Below are 22,684 nucleotides of genomic sequence, written 5' to 3'. Positions count from 1 at the left end.
AGGTTAAGTCTCGTGTCCTGTATACTTGTCTCTGAAAGTATTACATGTAATACAGGGCCAGATGAATCTTCAACGACGTTCCTTACTTTCATAATTTTATAATTTCATCACGAAATTCATAAACCGTTTTGTCTCTAAAGGCAATCAGAAATCCTTTGATTGTAAAATATTAGTTTTGTCTTAAATCCTGTTGATAATATGATGGTTAGAGCACTAGTTCTTGGTCTGGTCTGGGACAGGCAGCCATCTCTGGGGCACCCAGCATCTTGCCACAGAGTATCCCAGCCATCTCTGGGACACCCAGCATCTTGCCACAGAGTATCCCAGCCATCTCTGGGACACCCAGCATCTTGCCACAGAGTATCCCAACCATCTCTGGGACACCCAGCATCTTGCCACAGGGTATCCCAGCCATCTCTGGGACACCCAGCATCTTGCCACAGAGTATCCCAACCATCTCTGGAACACCCAACATCTTGCCACAGAGTATCCCAGCCATCTCTGGGACACCCAGCATCTTGCCACAAAGTATCCCAATAATAGATGTAATTTGGAATGCTTTAACGTGACAATTCCAACCAGGCATAACTTCTTTTATTAGTTTTTTAGAAGGATTCTCTCTCCCCTTCCTTAAACAGCACTGACAACAGATGAAAAAAAAGAGTAATTGAAACTGTTTTGATAGATATTACACTGAAGATTTGTGTTGACAGTTACAATAATTGATATATGAATATTATCAAGTTTTCTGTTAAACAGACACTAAGCTTTTTCAGGTCAGCAATAGTGGCTTTCTGCCAGTTTAAATGTTTTAAGGTTGGTTACTGTTCTCACTGTCAGCAGCAACAGTTTGATAGTGAGGTATAATGAAGGTGAAGAATTTGAGAAAATTATCAAAATGAGACTTTCCTCTCCAGTCATTTAAAGGAAAGTCAACGTAATATTAAACTGAGCATAAACAGTTTTGACCAGCACATGCAAAAGTTTTGTTAAATTTTAAAAGCCTAAGTCTTCTTGTATCGTATTAAGTTTTTCTTAATTTATTAAGAAAATTAATTTATTTTTTATCTACGTGGTTTATATACTTTAAACAAGACAGGTCTCAGGCCAGAGTCCTGAGGACCATTGGCAACGTTTACCACTCGGATTTGTCTTACTCTGTTTCTTTTGAAAAAGTCATATCATATACCACTAGCAAGTTAATACCTCCAAACAACAGACCTCAGAAAATGAGGGCAAATAAAAGTGTTTATATTGTTTAAACTTATATGTTACTGTATTTCAAATAATGCATGTATTGACTTTAATAGTTGTAGTACTTTACTATATAAAATAAAGTACAGTACTACTTACAGTATCAAAGCAGGCGTACATATGGTAGTTACTTTACAAAAGAAATTGTTCATTTAAGTGTGCAGAAGGACACTTACTGTATTAAACTACTTGAACAGTAAGCTGCTTACTGTACAAAAGATCTTGTACAGTACGTTACTGACTGTAATAAAGTAAGTGCCCAAAAGGCTTCCTACTGTATTAGAGCAAGTTTACAATAGGATTCTGATAATATGAAAGTACATATACGGTAAGCTGCTTAATGCATAATTGTAAGTTACAGTCGGCAACTTACTGTATTTAGTTGTACATTAAGCAACTTACAATAACACAGGTGTATATATGCTCCTGCTTGATCTTGAGGATAATAAGGTTAAGACAGACTAAAGTCAGACAAAAATTCCCAATGCCTAAAATCCCTAAAATGTTACAATAACTAAGATCTCGTAACAAATAAAGACCCAAAACTAATAATAGTGATCCAATAAACAATAGTAAAGAAAGTCATATTGATAATAAAGTGTAGAAAATGCTAATATATCAATTACATACCAAAACTTATACATAAAATCAGGAGACAAATGCTTATCTATATCTTCCACTACAGACTGGAAGGCTGCTTATCTATACCTTCCACTACAGACTGGAAGGCTGCTTATCTATACCTTCCACTACAGACTGGAAGGCTGCTTATCTATACCTTCCACTACAGACTGGAAGGCTGCTTATCTATATCTTCCATTACAGACTGGAAGGCTGCTTATCTATACCTTCCACTACAGACTGGAAGGCTGCTTATCTATACCTTCCACTACAGACTGGAAGGCTGCTTATCTATACCTTCCACTACAGACTGGAAGGCTGCTTATCTATACCTTCCACTGCAGACTGGAAGGCTGCTTATCTATACCTTCCACTACAGACTGGAAGGCTGCTTATCTATACCTTCCTCTACACATAAGGGGTATAACTACCCGATCTCTCACAGTGTTCAAGAGAGAACTTGATAAGCTCTGATCAACCAGGCTGTGATTCATACGACAGTCTGCTAGCAGCCGCGTCCAACAACCTGGTTAACCTGTCCAGCAACTAGGAGGCCTGGTCGAGGACCGGGCCGCGGGGACGGTAAGGCCCTAAACGGCCTCAAGGTAACCTCAAGGAAGGTACCACCAGCACAATAAAATACATTCATACCTCCAACATGCCAAAACTCATACAAACAACGTATACCAAAACTCATTCTCACTATCATCAAAACAAAAACTCATTCATTCCACCAGCATACAAAAACTCATTCATTCCACCAGCATACAAAAACTCATTCATTCCACCAGCATACAAAAACTCATTCATTCCACCAGCATACAAAAACTCATTCATTCCACCAGCATACAAAAACTCATTCATTCCACCAGCATACTAAAACTCATTCATTCCACCAGCATACAAAAACTCATTCATTCCACCAGCATACAAAAACTCATTCATTCCACCAGCATACAAAAACTCATTCATTCCACCAGCATACAAAAACTCATTCATTCCACCAGCATACAAAAACTCATTCATTCCACTAGCATACAAAAACTCATTCATTCCACCAGCATACAAAAACTCATTCATTCCACCAGCATACAAAAACTCATTCATTCCACCAGCATACAAAAACTCATTCATTCCCCCAGCATACAAAAACTCATTCATTCCCCCAGCATACAAAAACTCATTCATTCCACCAGCATACAAAAACTCATTCATTCCACCAGCATACAAAAACTCATTCATTCCACCAGCATACAAAAACTCATTCATTCCACCAGCATACAAAAACTCATTCATTCCACCAGCATACAAAAACTCATTCATTCCACCAGCATACAAAAACTCATTCATTCCACCAGCATACAAAAACTCATTCATTCCACCAGCATACAAAAACTCATTCATTCCACCAGCATACAAAAACTCATTCATTCCACCAGCATACAAAAACTCATTCATTCCACCAGCATACAAAAACTCATTCATTCCACCAGCATACAAAAACTCATTCATTCCACCAGCAAACTAAAACTCATTCATTCCACCAGAATACAAAAACTCATCATTCCACCAGCATACAAAAACTCATCATTCCACCAGCATACAAAAACTCATCATTCCACCAGCATACAAAAACTCATCATTCCACCAGCATACAAAAACTCATCATTCCACCAGCATACAAAAACTCATCATTCCACCAGCATACAAAAACTCATTCATTCCACCAGCAAACTAAAACTCATTCATTCCACCAGAATACAAAAACTCATCATTCCACCAGCATACAAAAACTCATCATTCCACCAGAATACAAAAACTCATCATTCCACCAGCATACAAAAACTCATCATTCCACCAGCATACAAAAACTCATCATTCCACCAGCATACAAAAACTCATTCATTCCACCAGCATACAAAAACTCATCATTCCACCAGAATACTAAAATGCAAACACTGGAACATCAAGGCCGTTGGGTACTGTCAACTGGGTGCCAAGTCACATGGGAATAACTGGAAATGACATTGCAGACGATGCTGCAAAACTTGCAACTAAGAGAAGAAATGTAGACATTTACATACCACAGAGTCTATCACAGATTAAGAAAGTAATTAGCAATAGAGCAATGCAGAAGATATATAGTGACCAGTACACAGCAGTTGCAACATCAAGATCTGCGGGTTGGCACAAGAATTACACCAAATACGAACCACATATTTTGATGAAAGGAGTACATCTGGAGTACATCATGTACATCTACACATGTACATCTGTAGATTACTGTACATCTACACATGTACATCTGTAGATTACTGTACATCTACACATGTACATCTGTAGATTACTGTACATCTACACATGTACATCTGTAGATTACTGTACATCTACACATGTACATCTGTAGATTACTGTACATCTACACATGTACATCTGTAGATTACTGTACATCTGCACATGTACATCTTTAGATTACTGTACATCTACACATGTACATCAACACATGTACATCTACACATGTACATCTATACATGTACATCTGTACATTACTGTACATCTACACATGTACATCTATACATGTACATCTGTAGATTACTGTACATCTACACATGTACATCTATACATGTACATCTGTAGATTACTGTACATCTACACATGTACATCTATACATGTACATCTGTAGATTACTGTACATCTACACATGTAAATCTGTAGATTACTGTACATCTACACATGTAAATCTGTAGATTACTGTACATCTACACATGTACATCTGTAGATTACTGTACATCTACACATGTACATCTGTAGATTACTGTACATCTACACATGTACATCTGTAGATTACTGTACATCTACACATGTACATCTGTAGATTACTGTACATCTACACATGTACATTTGTAGATTACTGTACATCTACACATGTACATTTGTAGATTACTGTACATCTACACATGTACATCTAATACTTGATGCGATGTAATCATCTCATTGAGAGATGTACATCATTATCATTGTTATATAATGTACATCTACATTGGTCTCGTGAGGCTGGTCTCAACAACCAGCTCCTCGTAGATGTGTCCTTGTTACATTATTGGTCTCGTGAGGCAGGTCTCAACAACCAGCTCCTCGTAGATGTGTCCTTGTACATTATTGGTCTCGTGAGGCTGGTCTCAACAACCAGCTCCTCGTAGATGTGTCCTTGTACATTATTGGTCTCGTGAGGCAGGTCTCAACAACCAGCTCCTCGTAGATGTGTCCTTGTACATTATTGGTCTCGTGAGGCAGGTCTCAACAACCAGCTCCTCGTACATGTGTCCTTGTACATTATTGGTCTCGTGAGGCTGGTCTCAACAACCAGCTCCTCGTAGATGTGTCCTTGTACATTATTGGTCTCGTGAGGCAGGTCTCAACAACCAGCTCCTCGTAGATGTGTCCTTGTACATTATTGGTCTCGTGAGGCTGGTCTCAACAATCTACAATATCAAAACATTCTTAAAATTGTTAAGCGACGCACTGAGCTCTTGGAGGTACTTCTTGTTCTCCTCACTGTCCGGGATCCTAACCGTAAGGTCATCACCAGTGACGCCCCTCCGGTGAAGTCCTCGCAGGAGTCTCTCCCCACCCACACCTGTAGATGAGAGGGAACATTGCAGCTCACACCTGGCAACTCTCCCCACCCACACCTGTAGATGAGAGGAAACATTGCAGCTCACACCTGGCAACTCTCCACACCCACACCTGCAGATAAGAGAGAACACTGCAGCCCACACCTGGCAACTCTCCACACCCAAACCTGTAGATGAGAGGAAACATTGCAGCTCACACCTGGCAACTCTCCACACCCACACCTGCAGATAAGAGAGAACTCTGAAGCCCACACCTGGCAACTCTCCCCACCTACACCTGCAGATGAAAGAGAACACTGAAGCCCACACCTGGTTACTCCTCACACCCATCTCTTAAGGAGGAGGAGGAGGAAGGTAGTGGTGCAGAGGAGGAGGAGGGTAGTGGTGCAGAGGAAGAGGAGGGTAGTGGTGCAGAGGAAGAGGAGGGTAGTGGTGCAGAGGAGGAGGGTAGTAGTGCAGAGGAGGAGGGTAGTGGTGCAGAGGAGGAGGAGGGAAGTGGTACAGAGGAGGGGGAGGGTAGTGGTGCAGAGGAAGAGGGTAGAGGTGCAGAGGAGGAGGAGGGTAGTGGTGAAGAGGAGGAGGAGGGTAGTGGTGCAGAGGAGGAGAAGGGTAGTGGTGCAGAGAAGGAGGAGGGTGGTGTGGAGGAGGAGGAGGAGGGTAGTGGTGCAGAGGAGGAGGGAAGTGGTGCAGAGGAGGAGGAGGGTAGTGGTGCAGAGGAGGAGGAGGGTAGTGGTGCAGAGGAGGAGGAGGGTAGTGGTGCAGAGAAGGAGGGTAGTGGTTAAGAGGAGGAGGAGGGTAGTGGTGCAGAGGAGGAGAAGGGTAGTGGTGCAGAGTAGGAGGAGGGTAGTGGTGTGGAGGAGGAGGAGGAGGGTAGTGGTGCAGAGGAGGAGGGTAGTGGTGCAGAGGAGGAGGAGGGTAGTGGTGCAGAAGAGGAGGAGGGTAGAGCTGCAGAGGAGGAGGAGGGTAGTGGTGCAGAGGAGGGGGAGGGTAGAGGTGCAGAATAGGAGCAGGAGGAGTAGGGTAGTATCACTACCACTCTCCACCACTGTCACTCACTACTCTCCACCACTGCCATACACCACTCTCCACCACTGTCACTCACAACTCTCCACCACTGTCACTCACCACTCTCCACCACTGTCACACACCACTCTCCACCACTGCCACTCATCACTCTCCACCACTGTCACTCACCACTCTCCACCACTGTCACACACCACTTTCCACCACTGCCACAAACTACTCTCCACCACTGTCACACACCACTCCCCACCACTGTCACTCACCACTCTCCACTACTGTCACTCACCACTCTCCACTACTGTCGCACACCACTCTCCACCACTATCACACAACACTCTCCTCCACTGCCACACACCACTCTCCACCACAGCCACTCACCACTCTCCACCACTGCCACACACCACTCTCCACCACAGCCACTCAAAACTCTCCACCACTGTCACACACTACTCTCCACCACTGCCACATACCACTCTCCTCCACTGCCACTCACCACTCTCCACCACTGTCACTCACCACTCTCCACCACTGCCACACACCACTCTCCACCACTGTCACACACCACTCTCCACCACAGCCACTCAAAACTCTCCACCACTGTCACACACCACTCTCCACCACTGTCACACACCACTCTCCACCACTGTCACACACCACTCTCCACCACTGTCACGCACCACTCTCCACCACTGTCACACACCACTCTCCACCACTGTCACACACCACTCTCATCACTGTCACACACCACTCTCCACCACTGTCACACACCACTCTCCACCACTGTCACACACCACTCTCCACCACTGTCACACACCACTCTCCACCACTGCCACACACCACTCTCCACCACTGTCACACACCACTCTCCACCACTGTCACACACCACTCTCCACCACTGTCACACACCACTCTCCACCACTCACACACCTCTCTCCACCACTGTCACACACCACTCTCCACCACTCATACACCACTCTCCAATACTGTCACACACCACTCTCCACCACTGTCACACACCACTCTCCACCACTGCCACACACCACTCTCCACCACTGCCACACACCACTCTCCACCACTGCCACACACCACTCTCCACCACGGTCACACACCACTCTCCACCACTGCCACACACCACTCTCCACCACTGTCACACACCACTCTCCACCACTGTCACTCACCACTCTCCACCACTCACACACCACTCTCCACTACTGCCCCTCACCACTCACCACCACTCACATACCACTCTCCACTACTGCCCCTCACCACTCTCCACCACTGCCACACCACTCTCCATCACACACACAGACCACTCTCCACCACTGCCCCTCACCACTCTCCACCACTGCCACACTCCACTCTTCAACACTGCCACTCACCACTCTCCACCACTGTCACACACCACTCTCCACCACTGTCACACACCACTCTCCACCACTGTCACACACCACTCTCCACCATTGTCACACACCATTCTCCACCACTGTCACACATCACTCTCCACCACTGTCATACACCACTCTCCACCACTGTCACACAACACTCTCCACCACTGTCACACACCACTCTCCACCAATGTCACACATCACTCTCCACCACTATCACACACCACTCTCCACCACTGTCACACACCACTCTCCATCACTGCCACACACCACTCTCCATCACTGTCACACACCACTCTCCACCACTGTCACACACCACTCTCCATCACTGCCACACACCACTCTCCATCACTGTCACACACCACTCTCAACCACTGTCACACACTACTCTCCACCACTGCCACACACCACTCTCCAACACTGCCACTCACCACTCTCCACCACAGCCACTCACCACTCTCCACCACTTCCACACACCACTCTCCTCCACTGCCACTCACCACTCTCCACCACTGTCACACACCACTCTCCACCACTGTCACACACCACTCTCCTCCACTGTCACACACCACTGTCACACACCACTCTCCACCCCTATCACACACCACTCTCCACCACTGTCACACACCACTCTCCATCACTGCCACAGACCACTCTCCACCACTGTCACACACCACTCTCTACCACTGTCACACACCACTCTCCACCACTGTCACACACCACTCTCTACCACTGTCACACACCACTCTCAACCACTGTCACACACCACTCTCAACCACTGTCACACACCACTCTCCACCACTGTCACACACCACTCTCCACCACTGTCACACACCACTCTCCACCACTGTCACACACCACTCTCCACCACTGTCACACACCACTCTCCACCACTGTCACACACCACTCTGAACCACTGTCACACACCACTCTCCACCATTGTCACACACCACTCTCCACCACTGTCACACACCACTCTCCACCACTGTCACACACTACTCTCCACCACTGCCACACACCACTCTCCACCACTGTCACACACCACTCTCAACCACTGTCACACACCACTCTCCACCACTGTCACACACCACTCTGAACCACTGTCACACACCACTCTCCACCATTGTCACACACCACTCTCCACCACTGTCACACACCACTCTCCACCACTGTCACACACTACTCTCCACCACTGCCACACACCACTCTCCACCACTGTCACTCACCACTCTCCACCACTCACACACCACTCTCCACTACTGCCCCTCACCACTCACCACCACTCACATACCACTCTCCACTACTGCCCCTCACCACTCTCCACCACTGCCACACCACTCTCCATCACACACACAGACCACTCTCCACCACTGCCCCTCACCACTCTCCACCACTGCCACACTCCACTCTTCAACACTGCCACTCACCACTCTCCACCACTGTCACACACCACTCTCCACCACTGTCACACACCACTCTCCACCACTGTCACACACCACTCTCCACCATTGTCACACACCATTCTCCACCACTGTCACACATCACTCTCCACCACTGTCATACACCACTCTCCACCACTGTCACACAACACTCTCCACCACTGTCACACACCACTCTCCACCAATGTCACACATCACTCTCCACCACTATCACACACCACTCTCCACCACTGTCACACACCACTCTCCATCACTGCCACACACCACTCTCCATCACTGTCACACACCACTCTCCACCACTGTCACACACCACTCTCCATCACTGCCACACACCACTCTCCATCACTGTCACACACCACTCTCAACCACTGTCACACACTACTCTCCACCACTGCCACACACCACTCTCCAACACTGCCACTCACCACTCTCCACCACAGCCACTCACCACTCTCCACCACTTCCACACACCACTCTCCTCCACTGCCACTCACCACTCTCCACCACTGTCACACACCACTCTCCACCACTGTCACACACCACTCTCCTCCACTGTCACACACCACTGTCACACACCACTCTCCACCCCTATCACACACCACTCTCCACCACTGTCACACACCACTCTCCATCACTGCCACAGACCACTCTCCACCACTGTCACACACCACTCTCTACCACTGTCACACACCACTCTCCACCACTGTCACACACCACTCTCTACCACTGTCACACACCACTCTCAACCACTGTCACACACCACTCTCAACCACTGTCACACACCACTCTCCACCACTGTCACACACCACTCTCCACCACTGTCACACACCACTCTCCACCACTGTCACACACCACTCTCCACCACTGTCACACACCACTCTCCACCACTGTCACACACCACTCTCAACCACTGTCACACACCACTCTCCACCATTGTCACACACCACTCTCCACCACTGTCACACACCACTCTCCACCACTGTCACACACTACTCTCCACCACTGCCACACACCACTCTCCACCACTGTCACACACCACTCTCAACCACTGTCACACACCACTCTCCACCACTGTCACACACCACTCTGAACCACTGTCACACACCACTCTCCACCATTGTCACACACCACTCTCCACCACTGTCACACACCACTCTCCACCACTGTCACACACTACTCTCCACCACTGCCACACACCACTCTCCACCACTGTCACACACCACTCTCAACCACTGTCACACACTACTCTCCACCACTGCCACACACCACTCTCCATCACTGTCACACACCACTCTCAACCACTGTCACACACTACTCTCCACCACTGCCACACACCACTCTCCACAACTGTCACACACCACTCTCCACCACTGTGCAACACTGTCACACACCACTCTCAACCACTGTCACACACCACTCTCCAACACTGCCACTCACCACTCTCCACCACAGCCACTCACCACTCTCCAAAACTACCACACACCACTCTCCTCCACTGCCACTCACCACTCTCCTCCACTGTCACACACCACTCTCCACCACTGTCACACACCACTCTCCACCACTGTCACACACCACTCTCAACCACTGTCACACACCACTCTCCACCACTGACACACACCACTCTCCACCACTGCCACACACCACTCTCCACCACTGTCACACACCACTCTCCACCACTGCCACACACCACTCTCCACAACTGTCACACACCACTCTGCACCACTGCCACTCACCACTCTCCAACACTGCCACTCACCACTCTCCACCACTGCCAAACACCACTCTCCTCCACTGCCAATCACCACTCTCCACCACTGTCACACACCACTCTCCACCACTGTCCAACACTGCCACACACCACTCTCCACCACTGTCACACACCACTCTCCACCACTGTCACACACCACTCTCCACCACTGTCACACACCACTCTCCACCACTGTCGCACACCACTCTCCACCACTGTCCAACACTGTCACACACCACTCTCAACCACTGTCACACACCACTCTCCACCACTGTCACACACCACTCTCCACCACTGTCACACACCACTCTCCACCACTGTCCAACACTGTCACACACCACTCTCAACCACTGTCACACACCACTCTCCACCACTGTCACACACCACTCGTCACCACTGCCACACACCACTCTCCACCACTGTCATACACCACTCTCCATTACTGTCACACACCACTCTCCACAACTGTCACACACCACTCTCCACCATTCTCACACCACTCTCCATCACTGTCACACACCACTCTCCACCACTGTCACACACCACTCTCCACCACTCATACACCACTCTCCAATACTGTCACACACCACTCTCCACCACTGCCACACACCACTCTCCACCACTGTCACACACCACTCCCCACCACTGTCACACACCACTCTCCACCACTGTCACACACCACTCTCCACCACTGCCACAAACCACTCTCCACCACTGCCACACACCACTCTCCACCACTGCCACACACCACTCTCCACCACTGTCACACACCACTCTCCACCACTGCCACACACCACTCTCCACCACTGTCACACACCACTCTCCACCACTGCACCTCACCACTCTCCACCACTCACACACCACTCTCCACTACTGCCCCTCACCACTCACCACCACTCACATACCACTCTCCACTACTGCCCCTCACCACTCTCCACCACTGCCACACCACTCTCCATCACACACACAGACCACTCTCCACCACTGGCCCTCACCACTCTCCACCACTGCCACACTCCACTCTTCAACACTGCCACTCACCACTCTCCACCACTGTCACACACCACTCTCCACCACTGTCACACACCACTCTCCACTACTGTCACACACCACTCTCCACTATTGTCACACACCACTCTCCACCACTGTCACACATCACTCTCCACCACTGTCATACACCACTCTCCACCACTGTCCCACACCACTCTCCACCACTGTCACACACCACTCTCCACCACTGTCACACACCACTCTCCACCACTGCCACTCACTCATAACTCTCCACCTCTCACACACCACTCTACAGCACTGCCACTCACAACTCTCCAACACTGCCACTCACCACTCTCCACCACTGCCACTCACAACTCTCCACCACTCACACACCATTCTCCACCACTGTCACACACCACTCTCCACCACTGCCACTCACTCATAACTCTCCACCTCTCACACACCACTCTACAGCACTGCCACTCACAACTCTCCACCACTGCCCCTCACCACTCTCCACCACTGCCACACCACTCTCCATCACACACACACCTCTCTCCACCACTGCCCCTCACCACTCTCCACCACTGCCACACTCCACTCTTCAACACTGCCACTCACCACTCTCCACCACTGTCACTCACCGCTCTCCTCCAGTGTCACGCACCACTCTCCACCACTGTCACACACCACTCTCCACCACTCACACACCAATCTCCACTTCTGCCCCTCACTACTCTCCACCACTCACACACCACTCTCCACCACTGCCACACACCACTCTCCACCACTGTCACACACCACTCTTCACCACTGTCACACACCACTCTCCACCACTGTCACACACCACTCTCCACCACTATCACACACCACTCTCCATCACTGTCACACACCACTCACCACCACTGCCACACACCACTCTCAACCACTGCCACACACCACTCTCCACCACTGTCACACACCACTCTCCACCACTGCCACACACCACTCTCCACCACTGCCACACACCACTTTCCACCACTGCCACACACCACTCTCCACCACTGTCACACACCACTCTCCACCACTGTCCCACACCACTCTCCACCACTGTCATACACCACTCTCCACCACTGTCACACACCACTCTCCACCACTGTCACACACCACTCTCCACCACTCTCCACCACTGTCACACACCACTCTCCACCACTGTCACACACCACTCTCCACCACTGTCACACACCACTCTCAACCACTGTCACACACCACTCTCCAACACTATCACACACCACTCTCCACCACTGTCACACACCACTCTCCATTACTGCCACACACCACTCTCCATCACTGTCACACACCACTCTCAACCACTGTCACACACCACTCTCCAACACTATCACACACCACTCTCCACAACTGTCACACACCACTCTCCATTACTGCCACACACCACTCTCCATCACTGTCACACACCACTCTCAACCACTGTCACACACTAATCTCCACCACTGTCACACACCAATCTCCACCACTGTCACACACCACTCTCCACCACTGCCTCACACCACTCTCCACCACTGTCACACACCACTCTCCACCACTGTCACACACCACTCTCCACCACTATCACACACCACTCTCCATCACTGTCACACACCACTCACCACCACTGTCACACACCACTCTCCACCACTGTCACACACCACTCTCCACCACTGCCACACACCACTCTCCACCACTGTCACACACCACTCTCCACCACTGTCACACACCACTCTCCACCACTGTCACACACCACTCTCCACCACTGTCACACAGCACTCTCCACCACTGTCACACACCACTCTCCACCACTGTCACACACCACTCTCCACCACTGCCACACACCACTCTCCACCACTGTCACACACCACTCTCCACCATTGCCACACACCACTCTCCACCACTGTCACACACCACTCTCCACCACTGTCACACACCACTCTTCACCACTGCCACACACCACTCTCCACCACTGCCACACACAACTCCCCACCACTGTCACACACCACTCTCCACCACTGTCACACACCACTCTCCACCACTGCCACCCACCACCACTGCCACACACCACTGTCACACACCACTCTCCACCACTGCCACACACCACTCTCCACCACTGCCACACACCACTCTCCACCACTGTCACACACCACTCTCCACCACTGTCACACACAACTCTCCACCACTGCCACACACCACTCTCCACCACTGTCACACACCACTCTCCACCACTGTCACACACCACTCTCCACCACTGTCACACACCACTCTCCACCACTCACACACCACTCTCCACCACTGTCACACACCACTCTCCACCACTCATACACCACTCTCCAATACTGTCACACACCACTCTCCACCACTGTCACACACCACTCTCCACCACTGCCACACACCACTCTCCACCACTGCCACACACCACTCTCCATCACTGCCACACACCACTCTCCACCACTGTCACACACCACTCTCCACCACTGCCACACACCATTCCCCACCACTCTCACACACCACTCTCCACCACTGTCACACACCACTCTCCACCACTGTCACACACCAATCTCCACCACTGTCACACACCACTCTCCACCACTCACACACCACTCTCCACCACTGTCACACACCACTCTCCACTACTCATACACCACTCTCCATCACTGTCACACACCACTCTCAACCACTGTCACACACTACTCTCCACCACTGCCACACACCACTCTCCACAACTGTCACACACCACTCTCCACCACTGTCCAACACTGTCACACACCACTCTCAACCACTGTCACACACCACTCTCCAACACTGCCACTCACCACTCTCCACCACAGCCACTCACCACTCTCCAAAACTACCACACACCACTCTCCTCCACTGCCACTCACCACTCTCCACCACTGTCACACACCACTCTCCACCACTGCCACACACCACTCTCAACCACTGTCACACACCACTCTCCACCACTGTCACACACCACTCTCAACCACTGTCACACACCACACTCCACCACTGTCACACACCACTCTCCACCACTGCCACACACCACTCTCCACCACTGTCACACACCACTCTCCACCACTGCCACACACCACTCTCCACAACTGTCACACACCACTCTGCACCACTGCCACTCACCACTCTCCAACACTGCCACTCACCACTCTCCACCACTGCCACACACCACTCTCCTCCACTGCCAATCACCACTCTCCACCACTGTCACACACCACTCTCCACCACTGTCACACACCACTCTCCACCACTATCACACACCACTCTCCATCACTGTCACACACCACTCACCACCACTGTCACACACCACTCTCCACCACTGTCACACACCACTCTCCACCACTGCCACACACCACTCTCCACCACTGTCACACACCACTCTCCACCACTGTCACACACCACTCTCCACCACTGTCACACACCACTCTCCACCACTGTCACACAGCACTCTCCACCACTGTCACACACCACTCTCCACCACTGTCACACACCACTCTCCACCACTGCCACACACCACTCTCCACCACTGTCACACACCACTCTCCACCATTGCCACACACCACTCTCCACCACTGTCACACACCACTCTCCACCACTGTCACACACCACTCTTCACCACTGCCACACACCACTCTCCACCACTGCCACACACAACTCCCCACCACTGTCACACACCACTCTCCACCACTGTCACACACCACTCTCCACCACTGCCACCCACCACCACTGCCACACACCACTGTCACACACCACTCTCCACCACTGCCACACACCACTCTCCACCACTGCCACACACCACTCTCCACCACTGTCACACACCACTCTCCACCACTGTCACACACAACTCTCCACCACTGCCACACACCACTCTCCACCACTGTCACACACCACTCTCCACCACTGTCACACACCACTCTCCACCACTGTCACACACCACTCTCCACCACTCACACACCACTCTCCACCACTGTCACACACCACTCTCCACCACTCATACACCACTCTCCAATACTGTCACACACCACTCTCCACCACTGTCACACACCACTCTCCACCACTGCCACACACCACTCTCCACCACTGCCACACACCACTCTCCATCACTGCCACACACCACTCTCCACCACTGTCACACACCACTCTCCACCACTGCCACACACCATTCCCCACCACTCTCACACACCACTCTCCACCACTGTCACACACCACTCTCCACCACTGTCACACACCAATCTCCACCACTGTCACACACCACTCTCCACCACTCACACACCACTCTCCACCACTGTCACACACCACTCTCCACTACTCATACACCACTCTCCATCACTGTCACACACCACTCTCAACCACTGTCACACACTACTCTCCACCACTGTCCAACACTGTCACACACCACTCTCAACCACTGTCACACACCACTCTCCAACACTGCCACTCACCACTCTCCACCACAGCCACTCACCACTCTCCAAAACTACCACACACCACTCTCCTCCACTGCCACTCACCACTCTCCACCACTGTCACACACCACTCTCCACCACTGCCACACACCACTCTCAACCACTGTCACACACCACTCTCCACCACTGTCACACACCACTCTCAACCACTGTCACACACCACACTCCACCACTGTCACACACCACTCTCCACCACTGCCACACACCACTCTCCACCACTGTCACACACCACTCTCCACCACTGCCACACACCACTCTCCACAACTGTCACACACCACTCTGCACCACTGCCACTCACCACTCTCCAACACTGCCACTCACCACTCTCCACCACTGCCACACACCACTCTCCTCCACTGCCAATCACCACTCTCCACCACTGTCACACACCACTCTCCACCACTGTCCAACACTGTCACACACCACTCTCAACCACTGTCACACACAACTCTCCACCACTGTCACACACCACTCTCCACCACTGTCACACACCACTCTCCACCACTGTCCAACACTGTCACACACCACTCTCAACCACTGTCACACACCACTCTCCACCACTGTCACACACCACTCTCCACCATTGTCACACACCACTCTCCACCACTGCCACACACCACTCTCCACCACTGTCATACACCACTCTCCATTACTGTCACACACCACTCTCCACAACTGTCACACACCACTCTCCACCATTCACACACCACTCTCCACCACTGTCACACACCACTCTCCACCACTCATACACCACTCTCCAATACTGTCACACACCACTCTCCACCACTGCCACACACCACTCTCCACCACTGTCACACACCACTCCCCACCACTGTCACACACCACTCTCCACCACTGTCACACACCACTCTCCACCACTGCCACACACCACTCTCCACCACTGCCACACACCACTCTCCACCACTGCCACACACCACTCTCCACCACTGTCACACACCACTCTCCACCACTGCCACACACCACTCTCCACCACTGTCACACACCACTCTCCACCACTGCACCTCACCACTCTCCACCACTCACACACCACTCTCCACTACTGCCCCTCACCACTCACCACCACTCACATACCACTCTCCACTACTGCCCCTCACCACTCTCCACCACTGCCACACCACTCTCCATCACACACACAGACCACTCTCCACCACTGCCCCTCACCACTCTCCACCACTGCCACACTCCACTCTTCAACACTGCCACTCACCACTCTCCACCACTGTCACACACCACTCTCCACAACTGTCACACACCACTCTCCACCACTGTCACACACCACTCTCCACCATTGTCACACACCACTCTCCACACTGTCACACATCACTCTCCACCACTGTCACACACCACTCTCCACCACTGTCACACACCACTCTCCACCACTCACACACCACTCTCCACCACTGCCACTCACAACTCTCCACCACTCACACACCATTCTCCACCACTGCCCCTCACCACTCTCCACCACTGCCACACCACTCTCCATCACACACACACCTCTCTCCACCACTGCCCCTCACCACTCTCCACCACTGCCACACTCCACTCTTCAACACTGCCACTCACCACTCTCCACCACTGTCACTCACCGCTCTCCTCCAGTGTCACGCACCACTCTCCACCACTGCCACACGCCACTCTCCACCACTGCCACACACCACTCTCCACCACTCACACACCAATCTCCACTTCTGACCCTCACTACTCTCCACCACTCACACACCACTCTCCACCACTGCCACACACCACTCTCCACCACTGTCACACACCACTCTCCACCACTGTCACACACCACTCTCCACCACTGTCACACACCACTCTCCACCACTATCACACACCACTCTCCATCACTGTCACACACCACTCACCACCACTGCCACACACCACTCTCAACCACTGCCACACACCACTCTCCACCACTGTCACACACCACTCTCCACCACTGCCACACACCACTCTCAACCACTGTCACACACCACTCTCCACCACTGCCACACACCACTCTCCACCACTGCCACACACCACTCTCCACCACTGCCACACACCACTTTCCACCACTGCCACACACCACTCTCCACCACTGTCACACACCACTCTCCACCACTGTCCCACACCACTCTCCACCACTGTCATACACCACTCTCCACCACTGTCACACACCACTCTCCACCACTGTCACACACCACTCTCCACCACTGTCACACACACCACTCTCCACCACTGTCACACACCACTCTCCACCACTGTCACACACCACTCTTCACCACTGTCACACACCACTCTCCACCACTGTCACACACCACTCTCAACCACTGTCACACTCCACTCTCCAACACTATCACACACCACTCTCCACAACTGTCACACACCACTCTCCATTACTGCCACACACCACTCTCCATCACTGTCACACACCACTCTCAACCACTGTCACACACTAATCTCCACCACTGTCACCACCAATCTCCACCACTGTCACACACCACTCTCCACCACTGCCACTCACCACTCTCCACCACTGTCACACACCACTCTCCACCACTGTCACACACCACTCTCCACCACTATCACACACCACTCTCCATCACTGTCACACACCACTCACCACCACTGTCACACACCACTCTCCACCACTGTCACACACCACTCTCCACCACTGCCACACACCACTCTCCACCACTGTCACACACCACTCTCCACCACTGTCACACACCACTCTCCACCACTGTCACACACCACTCTCCACCACTGTCACACAGCACTCTCCACCACTGTCACACACCACTCTCCACCACTGTCACACACCACTCTCCACCACTGCCACACACCACTCTCCACCACTGTCACACACCACTCTCCACTACTGCCACCCACCACCACTGCTACACACCACTGTCACACACCACTCTCCACCACTGCCACACACCACTCTCCACCACTGCCACACACCACTCTCCACCACTGTCACACACCACTCTCCACCACTGTCACACACAACTCTCCACCACTGCCACACACCACTCTCCACCACTGTCACACACCACTCTCCACCACTGTCACACACCACTCTCCACCACTGTCACACACCACTCTCCACCACTCACACACCACTCTCCACCACTGTCACACACCACTCTCCACCACTCATACACCACTCTCCAATACTGTCACACACCACTCTCCACCACTGTCACACACCACTCTCCACCACTGCCACACACCACTCTCCACCACTGCCACACACCACTCTCCACCACTGCCACACACCACTCTCCACCACTGTCACACACCACTCTCCACCACTGCCACACACCATTCCCCACCACTCTCACACACCACTCTCCACCACTGTCACACACCACTCTCCACCACTGTCACACACCAATCTCCACCACTGTCACACACCACTCTCCACCACTCACACACCACTCTCCACCACTGTCACACACCACTCTCCACTACTCATACACCACTCTCCATCACTGTCACACACCACTCTCAACCACTGTCACACACTACTCTCCACCACTGCCACACACCACTCTCCACAACTGTCACACACCACTCTCCACCACTGTCCAACACTGTCACACACCACTCTCAACCACTGTCACACACCACTCTCCAACACTGCCACTCACCACTCTCCACCACAGCCACTCACCACTCTCCAAAACTACCACACACCACTCTCCTCCACTGCCACTCACCACTCTCCACCACTGTCACACACCACTCTCCACCACTGCCACACACCACTCTCAACCACTGTCACACACCACTCTCCACCACTGTCACACACCACTCTCAACCACTGTCACACACCACTCTCCACCACTGTCACACACCACTCTCCACCACTGCCACACACCACTCTCCACCACTGTCACACACCACTCTCCACCACTGCCACACACCACTCTCCACAACTGTCACACACCACTCTGCACCACTGCCACTCACCACTCTCCAACACTGCCACTCACCACTCTCCACCACTGCCACACACCACTCTCCTCCACTGCCAATCACCACTCTCCACCACTGTCACACACCACTCTCCACCACTGTCCAACACTGTCACACACCACTCTCAACCACTGTCACACACAACTCTCCACCACTGTCACACACCACTCTCCACCACTGTCACACACCACTCTCCACCACTGTCCAACACTGTCACACACCACTCTCAACCACTGTCACACACCACTCTCCACCACTGTCACACACCACTCTCCACCATTGTCACACACCACTCTCCACCACTGCCACACACCACTCTCCACCACTGTCATACACCACTCTCCATTACTGTCACACACCACTCTCCACAACTGTCACACACCACTCTCCACCACTTCACACACCACTCTCCACCACTGTCACACACCACTCTCCACCACTCATACACCACTCTCCAATACTGTCACACACCACTCTCCACCACTGCCACACACCACTTTCCACCACTGTCACACACCACTCCCCACCACTGTCACACACCACTCTCCACCACTGTCACACACCACTCTCCACCACTGCCACACACCACTCTCCACCACTGCCACACACCACTCTCCACCACTGCCACACACCACTCTCCACCACTGTCACACACCACTCTCCACCACTGCCACACACCACTCTCCACCACTGTCACACACCACTCTCCACCACTGCACCTCACCACTCTCCACCACTCACACACCACTCTCCACTACTGCCCCTCACCACTCACCACCACTCACATACCACTCTCCACTACTGCCCCTCACCACTCTCCACCACTGCCACACCACTCTCCATCACACACACAGACCACTCTCCACCACTGCCCCTCACCACTCTCCACCACTGCCACACTCCACTCTTCAACACTGCCACTCACCACTCTCCACCACTGTCACACACCACTCTCCACAACTGTCACACACCACTCTCCACCACTGTCACACACCACTCTCCACCATTGTCACACACCACTCTCCACACTGTCACACATCACTCTCCACCACTGTCACACACCACTCTCCACCACTGTCACACACCACTCTCCTCCACTGTCACACACCACTCTCCACCACTGTCACACACCACTCTCCACCACTGCCACTCACAACTCTCCAACACCGCCACTCACCACTCTCCACCACTGCCACTCACAACTCTCCACCACTCACACACCATTCTCCACCACTGCCCCTCACCACTCTCCACCACTGCCACACCACTCTCCATCACACACACACCTCTCTCCACCACTGCCCCTCACCACTCTCCACCACTGCCACACTCCACTCTTCAACACTGCCACTCACCACTCTCCACCACTGTCACTCACCGCTCTCCTCCAGTGTCACGCACCACTCTCCACCACTGCCACACGCCACTCTCCACCACTGCCACACACCACTCTCCACCACTCACACACCAATCTCCACTTCTGCCCCTCACTACTCTCCACCACTCACACACCACTCTCCACCACTGCCACACACCACTCTCCACCACTGTCACACACCACTCTCCACCACTGTCACACACCACTCTCCACCACTGTCACACACCACTCTCCACCACTATCACACACCACTCTCCATCACTGTCACACACCACTCACCACCACTGCCACACACCACTCTCAACCACTGCCACACACCACTCTCCACCACTGCCACACACCACTCTCCACCACTGCCACACACCACTCTCCACCACTGCCACACACCACTTTCCACCACTGCCACACACCACTCTCCACCACTGTCACACACCACTCTCCACCACTGTCCCACACCACTCTCCACCACTGTCATACACCACTCTCCACCACTGTCACACACCACTCTCCACCACTGTCACACACATCACTCTCCACCACTGTCACACACCACTCTCCACCACTGTCACACACCACTCTCCACCACTGTCACACACCACTCTCCACCACTGTCACACACCACTCTCAACCACTGTCACACACCACTCTCCAACACTATCACACACCACTCTCCACCACTGTCACACACCACTCTCCATTACTGCCACA

The 22,684-nt window shown here is 52.0% G+C and overlaps 1 protein-coding gene across 1 annotated transcript in view; it reads right to left on the bottom strand.

Annotated features, from left to right (window-relative positions):
* Positions 1-1,248: 1,248 nt before the first annotated feature.
* LOC138350651 (uncharacterized) overlaps positions 1,249-22,684 on the bottom strand; it is a 39,596-nt gene continuing 18,160 nt past the window's right edge. The window contains exon 3 of the mRNA XM_069301712.1: positions 1,249-5,512. Within this exon, the coding sequence (XP_069157813.1) occupies positions 5,358-5,512 (155 nt within the window). The 3' untranslated portion in view covers positions 1,249-5,357. The remainder of the gene's footprint in view (positions 5,513-22,684) is intronic.

Source organism: Procambarus clarkii, chromosome 46 (genome assembly GCF_040958095.1).
Source record: "Procambarus clarkii isolate CNS0578487 chromosome 46, FALCON_Pclarkii_2.0, whole genome shotgun sequence".
In the NCBI taxonomy this organism is placed as follows: domain Eukaryota; kingdom Metazoa; phylum Arthropoda; class Malacostraca; order Decapoda; family Cambaridae; genus Procambarus; species Procambarus clarkii.
Note: the sequence above shows the minus strand (reverse complement) of the source record. Positions and strands in the feature narration are given on the sequence as shown.